Source organism: Rhinatrema bivittatum, chromosome 4 (genome assembly GCF_901001135.1).
Source record: "Rhinatrema bivittatum chromosome 4, aRhiBiv1.1, whole genome shotgun sequence".
Lineage (NCBI taxonomy): Eukaryota > Metazoa > Chordata > Amphibia > Gymnophiona > Rhinatrematidae > Rhinatrema > Rhinatrema bivittatum.
Window position 1 is genome coordinate 436,999,894 of NC_042618.1, and position 22,698 is coordinate 437,022,591.

At 43.6% G+C, this 22,698-nt stretch overlaps 1 protein-coding gene across 8 annotated transcripts in view; it reads right to left on the reverse strand.

Annotated features, from left to right (window-relative positions):
• Positions 1-20,672, reverse strand: part of TMPO (thymopoietin) — a 195,562-nt gene extending 174,890 nt beyond the window's left edge. For all 8 annotated transcript variants that reach the window (XR_003856674.1, XM_029601549.1, XM_029601550.1 and 5 more), the window contains exon 1: positions 20,390-20,672. Coding sequence is in view for 7 of the 8 variants with exons in the window: in XM_029601549.1 (XP_029457409.1) it covers positions 20,390-20,638 (249 nt within the window). In the remaining variant the exon portion in view is untranslated. The remainder of the gene's footprint in view (positions 1-20,389) is intronic.
• Positions 20,673-22,698: the final 2,026 nt, after the last annotated feature.

The window sequence follows — 22,698 nt, forward strand, 5'->3', positions numbered from 1 at the left end:
TGGGATCTCTGACGTAGTCTTTGTCCCTGAATCTGAGATTGAGATCTGTTGTTGGAAAGCCTGCGGCCTATAGTTGGATTGATAGGGTTGATAGTACCGGTATGGTCTGCGGTAGTAGTAACCTCTTTTATATTGGGGAAAGTAACGTCTGGATGTAGACTGTGTGTCTAAAGGAGCTGTTAAAGATTGAACAGCAATATTCTGATCCTTGATTAAAGATACGGTCTCTTGAAGTTTCTCTCCAAATTGGCTAATTTACCATGTAGGCCAGACAACCTAACGATCATGAACATCGTCAGGTTTACTGCTGGCTCGAAGCCATGCCAGGCATCTATCCGAGATTGAGGTTGCTGACGCATGCGCTGAAGTGTCAAAAGCTTCATATGAGGTTCGTAACAAATGCTGTAGACCTTCTTGTAAATCCAGGAATGGCTGAGGCAAGGAAGAGTCTCCCTGTGAGTTATGCAGCCAAGGTTGTAGTTTCTGCGTACAACTGAAAAGATACTGGATGATATAAAACTGATTATGATTAATGCGAGAATTCAGCATTGAATTTTGGTAGATCTTTTTTGCAAAATCATCCTGTAGCTTATTATCTTTCCCTGGGGGAGCATTAGAGAAGAGCCTGTTCTTTTTGGCTTTTTTCAGCACAGACTACTACTATTGAATTATGAGGGAGTTGAACATGTGAGTAGTAGGACATCTTTTGCATTCTGTATTTTAAATCCAGTTTCTTGGAAACTGGGGTGAGAATGAGTGGGATGTCAGGCTCTCTAAAATCTGATGTGGAGGTAGAGCAGTGGGTTCAGATGGAATGTCCAGAATCTGCAAAATTCCCATAACCTCTGATCTTGGGTCTGGGAGTTTGCAGGTCTCTATGTTAAGAGCTAAACCTAGCTTCTCCAGGAATTTAGCATAAGTTAGATCTTCAGGAGGTGATGTTGGTTGAGGTAATTCTTGGAGGGTCTGAAGGAATACCAGTTGAACTCCCTGGAGATGATGGAGTTAAACCCGGAGAAACCGTGTGTGCAGATGATATTGGAGAATTAGAATGTGTCGGAGACGGCAGATTTGGAGGTAAAGAAGAAGAAATATGTGGCGATGTAGGATCTTGTGAGAATATTTGGATCCGGAGGTAAACCTTGGAAAAAACTGTGTAATAAAGAAGTGATTTGCGACATCGTTTCTTCAGCTGTAGCACGAGGAGGATGTTCAGGCGGTCTTGTGGCTTTCTAGATACGCTTGACAGGTGTTTTAGTAATGGAGATGTCAGTCTCTTTTTGGAATGTGGATGTCAAGCGAGTATATCTGGTGAGGAATCCCAATTTCCCACTGGTTCATCAATTACTATATCGGATAATACAGAGGATGGAGAATGGTGATCTCCATGTCGGGATGTGGATTGTTGTCTAGTAGATTTTGTGTAATATGCTTCATCTTTGATGCTGATTTTCTTGGTATTTCAGGTCATTGAGGGACTGAGGCTTTTCGTTTTGAAGAAGTATGAGTATTTTGACGCTTGTGAATGGAATGCGTCGTAATCTTTTTTAGTTGCATCGAGATGAATCGCGAGATCTTTAGTTGCGTCATGATGCAACGAAACATTTGCGCTTTCAGCGAAGTCGACGCATGCGAAGTAAGTTGATTTGACGCAGATGTTGCCGACGCATGAGTCGTGGCAGAAACGGCGCGCGACGCAATCTGCGTGATAGACTATGCAGGCTGTGACGCAAGGCCTTCGGAGGCTGAATGCGTGCGTTGAGGAGACCCGTACCGGGGTTTTTTCTTACCCGGGGAGGACTTGGTTGATCTTCCATCCGCCAGAGAGGGAGCATATGAGTGCCTCAGCCTCTCCAGTTTTTCTGCCCTTTGCCTCCTTGCTCACAGGGACATTCTTCCGCAGTCCCGGCAAGCGGCCTGATCATGGTCGGGACCAAGGCATAAATTACAGTAATTATGCCCGGTCACAGACATGATTTTCCCACAGGAGCAGTACTTGAATCCTGGGCTCTTTGGCATTGTTTCCGTCGAAGTTCGGTAAAGTGAAGTTTTTGTCCAGTGAGGCGATACGAGAGAGCGAGAGAGCTATTCCACACGACTGTGCAGTGCCGCGGAAAACAAAAACTGAGGCAGGCTCGAGGAGCGCAGGAAGTCGTGATCATGCGCACTTCAAAGCTCTTCGAGCTTAGAGAGAAAGCTCGGCCTCCGTGACGTCATGGACAATGCCACCCACTATGCATGGCTAAATGCCCTGCTTATAGATAGAAAAAGCAAAATCTTTTTCATGAAAAATGTTCCCTGGGGGCTAAAAATTCTTGGTTAGTGTCCAAGTTTTCTCAATATTTTTCGACTCTTGGCCTTTGGCACTATGCATCATCCATGCCTTATAATGAGAAATTACTACTTAACTATTTCCTTTTCTTTAGGACAGTGAGTTATGCACCTCTACCAGTAGATGGAGACGGAGCAAACTGACGTCATACTATATATACTCCTGCAGTGATATCAGCCTGCCAGTATTCTCTTCAAAAGCAACTGTGGACAGACTGTTTTTAATCAAGTTTTTTCTAGACAACCAATACTGTATTCAAGCAAGAAACACTGAGCTCAGTCACAGATTGTATTAACACTAGTCTAGGGACTGGATTAACACTTATCAGTAATCCCTGGAAACTTAGTCCTGTAGGAAGACCAAAACTCAATCATTCGGCAGCCAAGGGCAGGTTGCTGGATTCATCAGTCTGTCCTAAAGAAAAAGGAAATTATCAGTTAAGTAGTAATTTCTCATTTCTTAGCGTCCAGACAGATGAAGCCAGAATCAGTGGGATGCACCCAAGCTACTCCCGAACAGGGCGGAAGGCTGCCTGCGGTCCAGTTAAAACCGCACGTGCAAAGGCTGTGTCCTCTCAGGCCTGCCTATCCAGACGATAACACCTGGAAAAGGTGTGTAAGGAGGACCATGTCATGGTTCGGCAAATGTCAACAGAAAATCTATCCCATGACATTGCCTGAGCCCTAGTGGAATGAGCCCTTACCCGAGTAGGCAGCTTTTCAGCCACCACATACACGGCTGTGACCACCTCCTTAATCCAGCGAGCTATCGTAGCCTGCGAAGCTGGTTCACACTGTTTTCCCTAACCATGAAGGACAAACAGGCGATCCGACTTTCAGAAAGATTTAGAAACCACCAGAAATCTCATGACATGTCTTGATATCCAAGGGACGCAACAGGCTGCATTCCTCCAAATCCTTCCTTATCCAAGGACGGTTACGAAATGGATAGATTCAAGTGAAATTCAGAGACCATTTTAGGCTATAAGGAACAGTATGCAATTGCATTGCCCCTGGAGTGACCCAAAGGAACGGTTCCCGGCAAGACAAGGCCTGCAGCTCGGAAATTCTTCACGCAGAATAAACTGCCACCAGTAACAGCAAGGAAAGGCTATGCAGCGGACAAAATGTAGGGCCTACCAAGAAATCCTCTGTATTCCAGTGCCCTCGCGCTGTTAGTTCCCGATAGTGAGCTCCACAACCTTGGAGGATTGCATCTGTTAGTACCAAACAGTCCAGCGACATTAGAGAGACTCCTTTTCTCAAATGATCCGTGTGCAACCAACACTGGAGGTGAGAGCAGACTTCCATTGGCAGGTGGAGCTGAATCAGATAGTCCAGAGACTGCGGGTTCCATTGAGGCAGCAGAGAATGCTGAAGTGGACGCATATGTTCCAGAGCCCACGGTACTACTTCAGGATTGCCGCCATCGAGCTGAGCACCTGCAGATAGGACCACACTGTCGGGCATATAGTGTTCACCAAGAGCGCACCTGCACCCTCAACTTTTGAATACAAGCTTCTAGAAGAAAAAATTTGCCCTGCTTTGTGTCGAACCGCACACCCAGATATTCCAACGACTGAGATGGCTGAAGACTGCTTTTGGCTAGGTTCACCACCCAACCGAATTCCTGCAACAAGGAGATCACCTGCGGGTCACCAGATGGCTCTCTTCCAGAGACATGGCCCAAATCAACCTGTTGTCTTAATATGGGTGTTGTTCCACCACCACTACCACCATAACTTTGGAAAAGGATCTCAGAGCAGTGGCTAGACCAAAAAGGCAGCACCCAAAACTGGCAATGGCACCCCAGCACCAGAAAACGCAGTAAGTGTTGGTGCTCCAATCTGATAGAAATATGGAGGTATGCCTCAAACAGATCCAAGAAGGTCAGAAATTCTGACTGCAGGGCCAATATCACCATGCAAAAATGAGTCACCCGCAAATGACGGTTGACCCCTTTGAGTTCCAGGATGGGATGAAATGAGCCCTCTTTCTTGGGCACAAAAAATAAATGGAATATCTACCTGTATTTTTTTTTTGAGACGTGGGTACTGGAACCACAGTCCTCAGACTGAGGAGCCTTGACAGTATACGCTCGACTGCATGCTTCTTCTGCGTGGAATGGCAGGGAGACACCATGAACACGTCCCAAGGAATAGTGCGAAACTCCACCGTATATCCTTCTCGTATTACCTCTAGGACCCACTGATCTGATATAATCTTGACCCACTTCTGATAAAAGAGAGAGAGGCATCTCCTTATCTCCTGTTCCGAGGGGGTAGATCAGCAAACCTTCATTGGGAGACTCGGGAAGTTCCACTAACCGAGCCCTTGCCCCATCTGGACTGAAAGGACTGAGACCTGCCAAAAGGCAGAGTCCTCTGAAAGATCGCCCCTCTGTAGGGACAAAAACACCTAGAACCTCTGAGACGACCCCTCATACCAAAGGGGCACTGGGACTGCTTATCATCTTCCGGCAATCAAGGAACCGGGGATTCACTCCACTTCTAGCTAGCTTCTCCAATTCACTCCCAAACAAGAGCAAGCCTTTAAAAAGCAGTTTTGTAAGATTAGCTTCAGAGGTCGCATCGGCCAAACAATTTTTCAGCCATAACTGATGCTTGGCTGCTATTACAGAAGCCTCTCCTCTGGCCGAGGTACTGACCAAATCACAGCCCATAAAAGGGCGGCGGCAGGTTCCATAATTACCTTGAAATTCACATCGGTCATCAATCTCCTGAGAGAAACAAATAAGAGCAGGCCACCAGGGAACAACAGGCAGCTATCTGCAATGCCATTGCCACTGCTTCAAATGCTTGCTTAAGGATGGCCTCAGTCCTATCATGCACATCCTTCAAGGTCATGCCTCCCTCCACAGGTATAGTCGTCCATTTAGAGACGGCAGACAAGTGCATCCACTTTCGGAAAAAGCAGACTCTCTCACCACTGGATCCAGGGGTTACAGGGTCTCCAAGTTCTGACCCCGTTTAAAATTTGCCTCAGGGGCATCCCTCATGCAACATCAGTCAACTCTTGAATGGCCTCCATAACCGGGAAAAAACAAGAGGCTTTACACAAAGAAACCAAAATGGGATTTCTCTTTGGTTCAGACATGGAATCTGCCCCAGGGACTCCAGCATCTTCAATGACTGGGAAATCAGGGCCGGTAATTCATCTTTATGAAAAAAATTCATCTTTATGAAAAAAATGCAACATAGTGGAAGATTGGTCGAAGATATGGCAGCTGAGATTCAATGCCAAGAAGTGCAAAGTCATGCATATGGGGAGTGGAAATCCGAATGAACTGTATTCGATGGGCGGGGAAAGGCTGATGTGCACGGAGCAGGAGAGGGACCTTGGGGTGATGGTGTCTAATGATCTGAAATCGGCGAAACAATGCGACAAGGCGATAGCTAAAGCCAGAAGAATGCTGGGCTGCATAGAGAGAGGAATATCGAGTAAGAAAAGGGAAGTGATTATTCCCTTGTACAGGTCCTTGGTGAGGCCTCACCTGGAGTACTGTGTTCAGTTCTGGAGACCGTATCTTCAAAAAGACAAAGACAAGATGGAGGCGGTACAGAGAAGGGCGACCAGGAAGGTGGAGGATCTTCATCGGATGACGTACGAGGAGAGATTGAAGAATCTAAATATGTACACCCTGGAGGAAAGGAGGAGCAGAGGTGACATGATACAGACTTTCAGATACTTGAAAGGTGTTAATGATCAAAAGACAACGACAAACCTTTTCCGTAGGAAAAAAATCACCAGAACCAGGGGTCACGATTTGAAGCTCCAGGGAGGAAGATTCAGAACCAATGTCAGGAAGTATTTCTTCACGGAGAGGGTGGTGGATGCCTGGAATGCCCTTCCTGAGGATGTGGTGAAGACCAGAACTGTGAAGGACTTCAAAGGGGCGTGGGATAAACACTGTGGGTCCATAAAGTCAAGAGGCCGCCAATGAAGAGTGGGTGACTCGCCAGAATGAGGGCTACTGCCTGGAGTCAATACCCTTATTAAATAAACATACACATGCTTACTGTGACTCCAACATCGCTCTAAGCTTCAACAGCAAGAGGAAATGTGGAAAAAAAGGATTCACACTCACAAACAGGGGAGTAGCTGGCTTGTTACGGCGGTTACTACCCCAAATCAAATAAGTCTGATGCTTCACTATCAATGCATATACAGCATAGTTCTCTGATTCAACGGCAGGGGAGAAGAAAAACCGATACTTCACACATCCAGCAGAGCTCTCTGCTTCAACGGCAGGGGAGAAAATGAGGGTTCGCACTCACAAAACGGGGAGTAGCTGGCTTGTTACGGCGGTTACTACCCCAAACCAAATGTGCCTGATACTTCACTTTCGATGCACATCCAGCATGGCTCTCTCCTTCAACAGCATGGGAGAAGACTGATACTTCACTCGTATCCAGCATAGCTCCCTGCTTCATCGGCAGGGGAGAAGAAAAACAACCAATAAGGGCTGTATAACATAGGCTGGGTAAAACAAATAAGCATGGGTGTAGCTTGCTTATTGCGGCGGCTACTACCCCGAACTAATCAAGCTAGATATTTCACTTGGATGCAGCTCCATCACTGCTCTCTACATTAAAACTGGGGGTGGAAGGGAAATAGAACCAAGAGCTAAGAGAAACAGATAAGTATGAGAGAAAAAATGTGTGAAGCTTGCTGGGCAGACTGGATGGGCCATTTGGTCTTCTTCTGCCGTCATTTCTATGTTTCTATAGTTCTATACAGTTCCAGCTCCAGGGGATTTCCCCCATCCTCCCAGGAGTCAGGATCTGCCTCTTCATCAGTGCCATCTGGATGCCTGTCAGGTACACCTGCAGCTTGAGGATTACTTTGGTGCTGAAACGCTGTACTGAAAGAGGCGGAGGCTACCACCCAAGGATCTGAACTGACAGGCTTGGATGGTGCTGAGGTCTGCGTCTGAATGAAGGATTGCAATCCTGGGGAGGGAATCTGTACCCAAGAAAAGGCAGAAGGATCCATGCCAAGACCAGGAGGCACTTGCGCGATGCCCACTGAGCTGCCGTCCCCTGCTGAGGAACCAGTCAATGGAATTCCAAGGTCAGACGTCCCTCTGACATATTCTTGACCAGGCCATCAGGCTGGGAAGACACAGGCTTAGTAAAATCAGATGAAGATAAATTCTACTTGAGCCTCTAAGCAGCACTGGCATAAGTTAGAGGGCACTCCAGGCTGAGATGCCCTAATATGACAGGCAGCACAAAGAAAAAGGTTCGGTGGATGTGCTTGCAGTTCAGATGCAGGGTTGAGCAGTCTGATTAATGTTGGACAACGCAACAACTGTGGCTTACATCAATTGCTTAGGTTTCTTAGCCACGAGCACCATTAATCCATCAGTGCACTTAACAGGCGACTGAAGATGTGCACCCAGCCTAAGCCTCACTGAAACAAAGTTTATGCATACAAATTTTATGCGCACCAAATTTAAACGTCCCAAGTTTGTGCGTCAAAAGGTTAAGTGCACTGTCACTGCTCCAAACCTTGGCGCACAGCCGAAATGTGTAAGAGTGCGTGCAAAGGCTGTGTGCACAATTCGGACGTACAGCAGGATGCACTTGCACGCACAGATGATCCTGTAGAGGGCAGCGGACTGCGCAGAAAAAAACAACACACAAAACACCGCCACGGCCTACCACAAGGCACACAAAAAAAGATGCCTATTGGCGGGACCTAGCCCAATCGGGCCGCTTATCCCGCCAGGCTGCCCAGTTCCCTTAACCCCCATGGGAGCGGGAACATAGCGGGATGGCACACCGAGCACAGAGGAAGTCTTAAACTAACCCCTCCACTCTGTCTCTGGTTCCCCTCCCCAAAAAACGTACCTGAGCGCAGCCTTCCTGGCCAAGAACAGAATGTCTCCGGCTGCAGGGGGAAAAGGCATATATTGTCACCACTGCGCTCAGTTTCCTGCACCTGCTGTCTTTCAAATGCTTAATCAGCTAAGTCCATGCCAGCCTACAGCCAACTACTGGACCAAGGTACTCATCTGAGGGATCACTGAAACCACCTCAGGAATTCTCAACTGGGGGAGGGACCATTAGGTATCACCGCAGTAGAGCGGGGCAATCCAAATCTCCAATTAATTCTCCTCTAAATCTAAAGTAATCCCTGGAAAGGAAATGCACAGTCACCATCTGCTAGAGACTGAGATTACTGGCAGGCTGTCACTGCTGGAGTATATATATATATATATATATATATATATATATATATATATATATATATATATACTCTGCGACGTCAGTTTGCTCGTTCGCCATCTGTTGGTAGAAGTGAATACAAAACCAGTGGGTTATGCATCTGTCTGGACACTAAGTTGGCACCCTGAAACTTAACTTGATGTAGAATGAGCTGAGGTCTGACAAAAGGTCACTCAGTGTGCAAACCCAGTATATCTTGCTGCTATTCCTCAATCAGTTGGAAACACATAAATTAATCTGCCTAAAATTCGTTACTTGGTTCCTACTTTGCCATCAGGCAGAGAAGCTAGGGCCTGGGTGAACAGTGGCTAGGCTGTAAAAGGAAGGAAAGAAGTGGGAAAAGACTGGAGTGCACAGGGAACACAAAAATGTCAAAAGAAAAAGCTAAGGTGGGGGAGGGGAAGCTATTAAAAATAAGTTTTCCTTCTCCCCTGGCTATTAAGAATTTTGACTAGCACTTAGGTTTACTTAAAAATGATTTAGTGCTGACATACTTACATATGCAAACACTACAACTAAATTAAAGCAAGAAAATCAAACAAACCTTGTAGTTTCCACTCATTAAAAACTTAAAAAGATAACAGATATGAAGAACCTAATGTTCACAGCTCTAACATTTTAAATACTGTGGTTCACAGTTATCACCATATCATGCAAATCAAGAATTTTCCCCTTAATAACAGAATCCTAAAAACATTTTAGGTTTCATCTCTATATGAGGGAAATAGGATCTCACTATATACCACATCACAGACACTGTATTCTACATAGGCTATGACAGTTTTATTGGACCAACACGCCCAGGGTTTCAAAAATTGCTCCAGGACTTAATTGCCAGGGCCAAAATGTATTTGTCATGATCTGCCACTTCCCTTCCATCTTCCAATGTTTTGAGGTGGGGGCAGGTAACAGGTGTACAAGGTGATCACATTTCTTTAAGAACATAAGAAATTGCCATGCTGGGTCAGACCAAGGGTCCATCAAGCCCAGCATCCTGTTTCCAACAGAGGCCAAACCAGGCCACAAGAACCTGGCAATTACCCAAACACCAAGAAGATCCCATGCTACTGATGCAATTAATAGCAGTGGCTATTCCCTAAGTAAACTTGATTAATAGCAGTTAATGGACTTCTCTTCCAAGAACTTATCCAAACCTTTTTTGAACCCAGCTACACTAACTTCACTAACCACATCCTCTGGCAACAAATTCCAGAGCTTTCCTGGCAAACATGCACATCCCTTACCTCACCCTCAAGCAATCATCTCTCTCTCCTCCTCCACTTCCCACCTCACTCAGGAGCAGTCTTCTTACCCTCTACTACCCCTTCATACTCCTACTCCACCCCACTCACTTTTTCTGCCCCTTCCTACCATCTCCCCACCCCCTGGCCCCAATTAGACCTAAAGATGTCTCCTTGCCTGCTGAAAAAATTCTTAGTACAGAAGAATGGGCAAGTAAATTGATCAAACCCTGAACATAAAAAACTCACAACAGCTTTTGTATTAAGTTCCTTTTTTTGGATGCGTCACATTAAACTAAATTGACAAGGGAAGCATGGTAGTCATGTTTGTGTTTTCCAATCTTATGAACAAATATTTTAAGAAAAAATATAATGGTACTTCCCCAATTATAGTGAAAGCATCAACTGAATCCAGGGCCAATGGAAGCACTAGGCGAACTAGGCAATCGCCTAGGGCGCCGAGCCGCTGATGGCCAACATGAAGGCTCATGCGGCCACCGGTGGACATCACCCCACTGGCGGCTGAGCAGTGAACTACTGCTGTGCTGTGTGCCGGATACACACAGAAAGAAGATTGGCAGGGTCGTGGTGGAGCTCACGTCACCACGGCCTGAAGAAAAAGGTCACGTCTAGACCTGCAGGTGCTCCTTCTCCTTCCTGCCCACGCGGCCCCGGAAGAAAAACGTTGCTGGAGTCACGCGAGCAGGAAGGAGGAGGAGCATCAGCCGCATGCAGAAGAGGAGCAGCGCTTATGGGCCGCCGCGAATCCCACATTGCGGGCGGCCCGAGAAGACCAGGGCCGCTGCAGAGCCCATCCTGCGGCGACCGGTGAAGAGGAGGCCCAGAGGTGAGAGAGAGGCTGAGGACCTGTAGAGTGTGTATGTGCGCGTGTAAAAGATGAGTTGAGAGATCGTGTGTGAGAGTGAGTTGAGAGAATGTGTGTGGGAGTGAGGACCTGAATGTTCGCAGAGACAGCATGTGAGAGCCTCTGTGTGTGTGAGAGAGACAGTTTGTGTCAGTAAGAGCGAGCCTGTGTGTGTGAGAGTCAGAAAGCATGTGCCAGTGAGAGACTGTGTGCTTGAATGATTATATGAGAGAGAGCATGTGAGTGAGAATGTGTGTGTGTGTGAGAGAGAGAGAGAGAAAGCATGTGAGAATGAGAACCTGACTGTGTGTTTGAGGGAAGACAGATGGAAAGAAAAGAAATAGAAAAAAAGATAATATAAAAGGGACTGGCAAAAAAATAAGGAAGGGAAGGTGAAAAAAAAAAAAAGCCTGTGAAATACCTATTAGAAAACTAAGATCAGACAGCAAATGTAAAAAATAAATAAATAAATAAAAATACTTTTCTTTTTTTTTTAACTGATTGGCACATGTAATCTTTGGGAATGTGCAAGAGTAGCACTTTCTCTATGCAGATCTCACAATGTACGAGATCAGCATGGAGGAAGTGGAAGCCCACAGGGCCTGCACAGAGGAGGCAGCAGAATGGGCTTCAGTGCCAGTAGCAGCAATCAGCACCTCCCCAATAGCCACGCGGCAGCAGTGACAGTGGCAGCAGAGGAATGCGAGGTGCTTTGAGGTTGCTGGCAAAAGAAAGAGAGGGGGTCTGCCTTTAGTGTGTGCATGTGTATGAATGGGAGTCTGCCTGGGGGTGTGTGTGTGAATGCATGGGTGCCTCCCTGAGGGTGTGTCTGTGTATGAGAATGAATGGATGTCTTCCTGGGGTTTGTATGTGTGAGAATAGGTGCCTACCTGTGTGTGGTGTACGTGTGTGTGAGAATGAATTGGTGCCTGCCTGGGGGTATATGTGTGTGAGAATGAATGTGTGCATGCCTGGGGGATGGTGAGGGAGTGGTGTGAAAATGAATGGGAGCCTGCCTGGGGGTCAGTGTCAGAATGATTGGGAGCTTGCCTGTATTTGTGTGTATGTGAGGGAGCCAGTGAGAGTGAGAGCATGAGTGTGTATGAGAAAATCCAGAGGAGTAAGTATATGTGTGTGTGGGGGGGGAGAGAGAGTGTCTTACAGCCTGAGAGTGTGTCAGTGTCTGTGACAGCGAGAGGTTATGTTGGGTATAAGAGCATGAATGTGTATGTATGTAACAGTGTGTGTGTGTGTGTGAGAGAGAGGATAACCTCCTAATCCTCGACAATATCAGGGTGACTGGAAATCAAGAGCTCCCATGTATGGACAGCAGGGGCTTTTTAAAATCCTTATTAGTTTTAATTATTGGGTGTCCGACTACATCCTAAAAGCCCTAGACAAAGGTCAATCATACATCCTTGCACTACTTGATATCTCCTCTGCCTTTGACACTGTTAGTCACAATATATTACTCAAACGCCTTCAGGAAATTGGAGTCACAGGATCCGCCCTCCTCTGGTTTCATTCCTTTCTCAGTAACCGTCAATACAAAGTAAAAATAGGGAATCATGAATCCAAACCATATAACTTAGCGCAAGGCGTACCCAAGGCTCATCCCTATCTTCCACTTTATTTAATATACATCTCCTCCCTCTATGCCGACTCCTCTCTAACCTTGGTCTTCCGCATTTTATATATGCGGACGACATTCAGATTCTAATCCCCATCACTGACACCCCTGCTAATGCCCTCAAGACCTAGGAATCAGCCCTCCCCGCCATTAACTCACTGCTCACCAACAACTTTCTCGCCCTCAACACAGCAAAAACAGAGTTACTTGCTATCTCCCCAAGCACCATCACCAACAACATCCAACCCACCAGCTCCCCTACACCACCCAATCAATTATCTCACGTCCGCAGCCTCAGCATCATACTTGACACTCATTTTAATCTAACCAACTTCATAAACTCTACTTTAAAAGAAGGCTTCTTCAAACTACACACACTAAAAAAACTCAAACCCCTTCTACACCTAAGTGACTTTCGTACCATACTGCAAGCCATCATTCTAACTAAAATTGATTACTGCAATACCATTCTCCTAGGTCTACCAAAAAGCACGATCCAACCCCTAAAAATCCTGCAGAATGCTGCTGCCCGTATCCTTACTAATGTACACAAGAACGAACATATCACCTCTGTTCTCAAGCATTTGCACTGGCTTCCCATATCCTCCTGGATACAATATAAAACAAACACTCACCCTCATCGATAAATCTCTCTACAACAATCACATGCAATGGTTCGAGGTACATCTCTATTTCCACAACTCCAGTAGACCCTCCAGAAAACAACATGCAGCCACACTTCACACCCCGTCCCACAAAATGACAAGACTAAAGTCCACCGCGAACCGAGCTCTCTCCATTGCTGGCCCTTCTTTATAGAACATGCCTCACACCTTACGACAAGAATCATGCTATAAAAAATTTAAACAAAACCTCAAAACTTGAAGGCTTGCTTGAAGAGCCAAGTTAACTCCCCTTCACACCCCCCTCGAATTGTATCCAAGACTGCAATACTACGCTTTGCCATACGCCAGCTGTAAATATATGTATATATTCATTATTTTTTAGAAAGATTTATTTCCCACTTGCTGTTTACCTTGCCCTTGTTGTTCCCCCCCCCCTTTATTTTCCTGCCAATCTTGTTACACACTAAGTTACATGTAAAGCCTGTTGCTGAATTTAGCTGTTCGATGTAAACCGATCAGATGTTCCAAATAATGACAGATTCTGCTAGCATACAGTGTCTGTATAGGGATCTATAGCATTCGGGTTTGTTTTGTTTCCTCAGTAGGTGGTGTATTGGTTTTCTAGGACCCAGTGTAATATTTAGCCTTGCTTATTCACAGGTAGGGTTATTGTTGTTTGAGTCCTTGGTGTTATTACTGTTGTGTTATGATAGGATTGCAGTATAGATGTTGAGTGTCTTTTTTGCGGGGGTTTTGTGTTAGTTCACAATGTGTCTGGCAGTGGAAGGTGTTTGTGCTGCTGTTACTGTGAGGTGAGACCAGAATTTGAAAATATCTTTCAGTATGATGAGTTGTAAGGGAAACATCCAAGCTCCATTGTTTGGGGGAATTTCAGTGGATGCACAGAGTTACAGAACTGGAGGTGTCCCTTCCTATATATTCCAGACTTCACTCTCATAGCCATATAGAATTAGTTGAACGAGGCTATCAAATAATTTTATAGTAGTTTTACTAGAAGTGTGAAACTGGCCAGCTTTTTAAAATTATGCAGAAGATCCTTTGGACTTTTTGAACAACACTTTTTTTATAACCAATTTTAAAGCAGGATCCATGCTATAGAGATGGGTGTGATGAAGAAATGTCATTTTGGCTCCCCCCCCCCAAAAAAATTCTTCTGTCTAGAGATGCCACTGATTTTCTGTGACCTTAAGCATTAATATAAGAAGGATTACTGGGGGGGGGGGAGATGCTGGAGAGGCACACAAATGCATTGGCCCCCAGGCGCTGGAGACCCTTGGTGCGCCACTGGGTGCAAGCCATAAGGGGGCTGCAAGCGGTGGCAAAGAGGAGTGGAGATTTGGCGGGCCGCAAGCAGTGCCCAACCTGCTCGCGACCCAGAAAACCACAGAGTCAGCGGGTGTGATCGAGAATGAGGTAGGAGTCTGGGCCGAGACCGGGGGATGGCGGCAGCACAAGGGAGAAGGCTCGCCTAGGGCACCTAATCCCCTTGCACCGGCCCTGACTGAATCCAAAAGGCAAACAGTCTAATGACACAATATGGATATTCTGCCAGTCTCTCTCCTGTAGGGAAAAACTGAACAAATGCCTTAGTTCAAGTTAATTAAAAACATTCAGCACTACTAACAAATTATTTGCAAACACTTGAAGGATAGGAATGAAAAGCAAGTGTTACAGTAGTTATAGTCTACCAAGAATTTCTAACAAAGCACAAGTCAAGAATTTGCTCACTATTAGTGAAGGTAAACATACCCATGCATGTCTTTCTCCTTTCATATCTTGAAAAGAACTCAGCGTTTCACCCTCAAAACTTTAGGTTTACATAGGCAACAAGAGTCAAGACAGCTGAGTCAACACCAACAACCAACCTGCTAACTGGTTTCCCAATCCCATTACATCACCATTTTTGCCATGGTTCATACTCCATTCCTATCATCAGGAAACAACGTAATCATCAAACTAAACCTCTACCACAACATTACAACCGTCAACAAAGGCTAATTCCAATTATGATTTCACCTATCACTCAATTCCTGGGCCTCTCTCTTTTATCCCTAACACTTTTCAACGCACAATCGCTTTCGAAAAAAACTCACATCTTAAATGATTACCTTACAGAAGTAAACCCAGATATCTGTGCAATCACAGAAACATGGCTTAAACCCACAGATATAGCTCTATTAAACCAACTACCTACTCAACTTTACAATTTTTTCTCCATCCCTAGACTCAAAAGAAAGGGAGGAGGTCTGTTCCTAGCATCCAAGAAAGAGCTAGGTTTAACTTTACAATATTCAAATATCACATCGAACATAGAGTTTGCAGTTTTTAAATCCGAGCATCTACAAATTGGCCTAATCTACGCTCCTCCCGGAACTATAGACTCTGACCCCTCTCCGGTCATTGAACTTACCGCCAAATATTTCAACCCAGATAAACCTGCCATTTTATTGGGAGATTTCAACATACATGTCGATGCTTCACCACAAACAGCAAACTGTGTTACCCTACTTTCATCACTCAGCTATATGGGTTTCACACAAATAATAAAAAGCCCAACCCATAAAGCAGGCCACACGTTGGACCTTATTTTCATTAATCAGTGTATCTTGCCCCCTGATTCACCCTCTTGTTTTCCTGTCCCTTGGACGGACCATCAAATTATCAACACGACACTCAAGCTCTCAGGACATCCTCCCACTTCATTCCCAAAAACCACTATTCAATTTAGGAAACCCTGTTCCACAGACCTTCTTAGCAACCATCTCTCTAATGAATTATCTCAACTTGATCTCTCCAACGCTTCTACAGCCATATCTTCATGGTGCAACATCACCAATAAAATCGCAGATCTAACCTGTCCTTCAATCACCAAAGTAGTACAACCTTCGCCTGACAACAGAAAACCCTGGTTCACCACTGAACTGAAGCTGCTTAAACAAAAACTAAGAAATAAAGAACACACATGGAGAAAAAACCCATCCCCCACAACATTAGCTGTATACAAAACCACTCTCAATGCCTACAGGATCAACATTCTTAAAACTAAGAAAGACTTTTCTCTAAAAAAATACATCATTTCATCTTTGATTCGAAAGCACTCTTCTCCTACGTTTCTGCCCTCACTAAACCAACCCCTCCTACCATCCCAGATGATCAAGCTCTCAACAAAGCCTCCGAACTAGCTGAATACTTCAAGGAAAAAATTGATAAATTGACTGTCTCTTTCTCTTCATCTAGTTCTTCTCCTACATCTCCACCTAATACCCCACCAAAACTAAATACAACTCTAGAAACTTTTGAAACCACATCAGCTCTTGAGATCGAAAATATTCTCAAGAAAATGAAACCATCCTCTCATCCCTTAGACACAATTCCAAACAACCTCCTCATTGCTATAAGGAATACCATTTCAAAGCCAATTGCCGATATCATTAATTGCTCTCTTTCCCAAGGTCTAGTTCCTGACCAACTTAAACTAGCAATTCTTAAACAACCAAATCTTCCGGCCACAGATCCAGCTAACTTCTGCCCAATAGCCAATTTGCCAATGATCGCCAAAATTATGGAAAAGATAGTCAATAAACAACTATCAGAGTACCTGGAAGAAAACTACATTCTTGCACCTTCCCAGTACGGTTTTCGTAAATCGTTAAGCACTGAATCCCTACTTATCTCTCTCACCGACAATATTCTAACTAATATGGATAAAAAACAACCTCACCTCCTTATTCTTTTAGATCTCTCTGCGGCTTTTGACACTGTCAACCATTCATCTTTATTACAAGGTCTGATAGACATAGGCATTAAAGGAACAGTACTCAGCTGGTTCAAGTCCTTCCTGGTTAATAGACAATTCAAGGTAAAGATAAACAACAAAGAATCACACCCGGTCCCAGCAAATCAAGGAGTCCCTCAAGGTTCCTCCCTCTCTCCAACCCTTTTCAACATTTACCTTCTCCCTCTCTGTCGACTTCTTAATAATCTAAACCTAACACACTACATTTACGCGGATGATATCCAAATACTCATCCCAATCTCAGAATCCCTACACAAAACCTTGATTCACTGGAATAATTGCTTGCAACTAATCAATCATCTTCTATCCAGTCTCAGCCTTATTCTCAACAACAACAAAACAGAGATCTTAATTATCAATCATGACGTTAATAACAATCTAATATACCCAGCTGTCCCACTCATTTCCACCACGCCTATAATTAATCACTCACCATATGTACGTGATCTAGGCGTCATGATAGATAATCAGCTTAACTTCAAAAAATTTATAAGCACCACCACTAAAGACTGCTTCTATAAACTTCTTGTCCTGAGAAAATTGAAACCACTTCTCCACTTCAATGATTTTCGGATGGTTCTACAAGCCATTATTCTAACAAAAATCGATTATTGCAACTCGCTCCTTTTTGGCCTCCCTACCTCATCCATCAAACCCCTCCAGATGATTCAAAACTCTGCAGCTAGAATCCTTACCAATACAAATAAAAGAGACCATATAACCCCCATACTAAAACTCCTCCACTGGCTGCCTATTAAGCAAAGGATTCTCTATAAAGTATACACAGCAATTCATAAATCTATTTACAACATATCCCCACTCCACTTAAGTACCCAACTTCGTTTTCACTCTTCATCTAGACCTATCAGAGGAGCTTATAAAGGCACACTCTATGTTCCTTCAACAATATCCTTACATCAGAAACGTACCATCTCTTTAGCAGGACCCGTCCAATGGAACATGCTCCCGCCAGACATCCGCCTTGAGATCTGCTTCGCTTCCTTCAAAAAGAAAATTAAAACCTGGCTCTTTAGCCAAGTTTTTCCAGAACTTTGATTATTTTTACCTCCAGCTATCAAGATTTTCTCACCATCGCAGATCACATTTATCTTAGACAATTACGCCTTATTTTATGATTTGGTTTCTCAAAGAGACTATACAATTTTCTCAATGTTATTTTTCGAACCTGTTTTCCATGTTTTCCAAGTTCCATAACCTTGTTATATGTACCGCCTCTTGGCGTAATTTTTATGTTTCAATGTAAACCGATGTGATCTGTATTTTAATACAGGAACACCGGTATATAAAAATCTATAAATAAATAAATAAATAAATAAATAAATGTACTGTTGTAACAGGTTTTTTTTGAATGCTGATAAAAAGTAAAATAAAATTGAGTCATGTTATGTTTCTCAGATAGCATCAATGTCATGTCTAATTTGTTTTTATTTCACCCCTAAATAGTCTGATGAATTAACAAAAATCTTTGGACCATTTCCATTAACAGTACCGACAGGCCACATGAATGGAAAGGGACCTTTAAGGTGACATGAGCTACCTTGAAGAGGGAGACATTTTATTAGTCTACCTTGAGGTAGACTTTAATAACTGGTAACATGAAGAGGCTTACAAATAAGGCCAACAAAAAAATCCTGATGTGCTAGTTACCCACTGAGTCTTGGATCATAGACAAAATGTCAGCAGAACCACTGACCATGGCTGCCCCTCTGGAATTAGGTAAATATGCATCTTGAGCCGTGCCAAGAGACATCATCATTGTATAATGACTAGAACTACCTACTTCACCATGGGAAAGACTGCCTCTACCACATTCCTATGCTCTTCCCCCCCAAAAAAATAGGAACAAACAGAAGTCAGGCTCAAGAGAACTAAACCCATCTCACATAGCAGTCCCTGCTCATATTTTTCAAATTAATTTAGGTGTGCTTTGTAATGAAAAACAAAAAAAAAATCATAAAACTAAGTACATCCTAATTACAGTGAGCTAAAACCCCTGACGCTGAAGAAATACTAAATTTTACTATCTTATTCTACTTGCTTTATATGTTGGCTGGCAATAAAATAGCTCACAAATGTCCCTGGTATACAATTATCAGCAACTGATCATGGCGATATGACCTCTAAACATTTCTAACAAAATTGGCAAAGTGCCATTTTTTACCTGAAGACAAAATAAGCTTTTACAAAAAAAAAATTCTTGAACTACTTTATAGCTAAATCTCCTGCCATTTGGCCATCTGGAAAGCTCAAATAATTATGTGAAGTCGTGTGAAAAGTAAAGTATTTCTTCAAGTAAAAGTCAAATTCCACTCTATGACTGGCACATTTACCAGTATGAAATTCCATCTATTCTATTTGGAATCTTACAAAAATACCTAAAAGAATACTCTGATGATCACAAATTAAAAGCTACATTTGTCTCTGGAATCGGTACTAAGGTTCGGTTTTCCCCAATGGTTACAGGATTGATTATGTTACCCTCATTTGTAGGAAAACAATCCTCTGCCCATAATATTGCATTATGGAATATGAATTATGTTCTGCCTTCAAAATGTTCATGTCACAAAACTTTGGGTAAGAAAATCAGGCGAAAACGAGGACTGCACAAGAATAAGATTTTATTCCACTACCCTATGGTCTTAAGATGTACAACATAAAACGCCGCTTATAAAATAAGAACCTATCAAGCAGAAATGAAGTTTGAACTGCCCCCGAAGCAAACCATGTAATATACAATGGCTAATCTAACTGATCCGAGAACTGATTAAAAGACCGCTATAGTCTTGCTTAATAAGAAGCAAGATGGAAAAAATGACTTTTCTGATAAATGAAAACATTATAGAATTTTTAAACAACCAATATTTAAAAAAGGCGGGACTAGAGAAACTTACTCACGAAATTTAAACGTCAAATTTAGCAACGTTTTCTACCTCCAGCGGGCGCTCTCCAGCAAACTCGATTAAGCGGGAAAATAACAATGCGACACCCGCCCCCTCCCAAGGTATCCCCTTAGTTACGTTAAGAAAACGGCTCCTCTGCACGTTACACCTGCTTATCTATTAGAAAACAAGTTCACATGAAATAAATAAATAAAACGGCAGTTTAGAGCTAAAGATTCGGTTCAGAACGAGGGCTGTTTAAAACTAATCTGCGCAAGACCAAGAAAAAGAGAATGGGGGGGGGGAAAAATACTCACGTTTCTTTCCCAGACTCAAACTAAAAAGTTACAGGGGAAAAAAAAAAAGTATTTCCCCACCAAAACATACGATTTGACCAGAAACTACAGCTGCCAGGGATGAAGCTCGCAGGGCCTAAACTCTGCCACCCGGGTAACTAGAAAAGACAGAGGAGAAACTGGGCCAGCCAGGAACAGAGAAGCCCCGACGTCAGGAGCAACCCCCGCTCCTCCTCTCCATGAGCACCATGGACAGAAGTCATAGAGGCACGCAACGGACCCGCCTCCTCCGGCGCCATGTACAAACCGCCCCTCGCTTAGTCTCCCGGGGTAATAAGGGACGGTAGTCCAACCGCGGGATTAAGACTGGTAGGAGCCAAACAGCTGCCCTGCCCTATCTACCCCTTCCCGCGCACACCCTTCACTCACCCTGCCAGGTCTGCCCCTGCCCACAGGATTGGTGCTGCTAGGGAGCGGGGTGGCTTCGCGCTCCTCATCACTGGAGAAGTCCGGGCTGCGGTTCTTGCTTCGGTTCCGGGCGGTGAGATGCTGCAGGTAGAGCTGCACGTACACATCCTTGCGTTGCTCGCCCACCGGCAGGCTCACATTGTTGGCCACTAGCTGGCTCTTCAACTTATCTTTGGTCAGAACCGACGGGTCTTCCAGGAACTCCGGCATCTTCCCCGTCCGTTCTCTTTCTCACCCCCTCCGCGCTGCTCTTCAGGACTGCTATCCCTGCTCCTCCAATTCGCCGCCTGGTCAAAGAAGCACAATCCTAGCGAGGAAAAAACGGGCCCAGAACGAAAACAGTCAAACTCCGCACACCGTTCAAAGGAGACAAGAGGGGCCGAACTCCGCGCACTGCCTAACAACACGCTACGCTATTGGATGGCGATGGGACAAAGGACATCTCTGATTGGTTCAACTGTAGTTAAAATTACGCGACGCCAGGTCTTTCCCCTTAGCTGCAGAGATGGCGGGAGCCTGGACGGTGGAGGCCAAATATTTGAATCGGATAAGAGTGCGCATGCGTTTTGCCTCTCCCTTCTCTATCCGCTGTTTGTGGTTTACTGTGTACTACGATGATACTTTGTCCTGAAACAAAGGTATTAATGTCAGGTGTTAAACAAGACGCGAAACTTTTGTAACCCTTTCCAGTTTTAGGCTAGTTAAATGCAATAAATTATTATTGTGTTAGTTTAACATAGTGCTGATTTATGACATTTTTCATATCCCAAAACACTTTACGGTTTATACGGGAAATCTAAGGGTGAAAAAAAATGTGGGGGCAGTGTTAGTGGGACTATACAGAATGAACAGAAGATATTTTGTAAAATAAGGCTGCAACATGTTTACTGTAAGGTACAAGTATTAAATGAAGCATGCTTGCTGCAGGCGCTGCTAGAGTACCCCTGATCAGTACTTCCTCCATCATCGATATTTTAGTGCGTGCCTTCGTGCTTCTAGGCTTCCTGGACTCTGAATTTTTGGACTTTATGTATTTATTTATTTGCACAGTTTTTATACACTGTTGTATAGAAACAAGTTTCTATCATTATGGTTTACATTCCAATTAAAAAAAATAAAATATAAATAATTAGAATAAAAATTACAAAAACAGGATTAATAAAATAAGACTAAAAGATAGCTAGTGGCTTTCTTGTCTTTCAGGTAAGTACGGGACTTAAGTATCCATCTAGATGAGAACCTTACTATGAAAAAGCACATCAATAAATTAATACAGGTTAGCCAAGTTGCGTATAGTATATTGGTTGAAACCTTTATTAACCTTCAAAGACTTCCAAACTGTATTGTAAACTCTAATTTTCTCATACCTAGACTACTGTAAGTCCTTATTTCTAGGTCTTCCTGCATGTCTCTTAAAACCATTACAAGTACTACAAAATGCCTCAGCAAGACTTTTGTTAGGAACTAGGAAATTTGATCACATCACATCCTCTGCACTGCCAGTTCAGTCCAAATCTATTTTAAAGTATTATCGCTAATCAAAATCATTCGAGTAACACTGGTATGATAGGTGTAACATTACAACCATATGCACCGCACTGGACGCTTAGATCTCAAATTAATGGACTACTGAATGTCCCCACAAAATGGAGCACACATCTGACTCATGTAAGAGATCATGTGTTCTTCATAGCCAGTCCAAACCATTGGAATTCCCTAGCTCAAATGTTACGCCTGATACCAGATAGAAAAAGATTTAAATGTGAGCTAAAAGCATAGCTTTTCAAAAATGCATACAACCTAATTTAAAACATCAGAATGTAGAGATCAACTAGAACAAGAAGGACAAGAGATACTAATTGAACATGAGGAACAAATTTAACCAGAGATTGTAAAAAGCTCCATGCACTGACCAAAATGTGAAATTTATTTTAATTTATTTTCTATACTTCACATCTTTTGTTCTAGATTTTTAGTTAATATGCAGTGATCACTTCATTTGATAGATGTTAATGACCGTTTGAATACTAACTCTGTAACCCATCATTACCTGCTGATTTACAGCTATGAATGTTATTTTTGTAAACCGTTGTGATCTTTACTTGGAACGACCGTATATAAAATGTCTAAATAAATAAGATGCTATGTCTCTTCCAGGTGATAAATCTTCTTACTGTTTTTCTGTTATATGAATTCTTTCTCCATGGCCTCTATCCCCATTATAATAACTGCTAGAAATATCAGGGTTACATATCTGTGCCAGGAGTTCT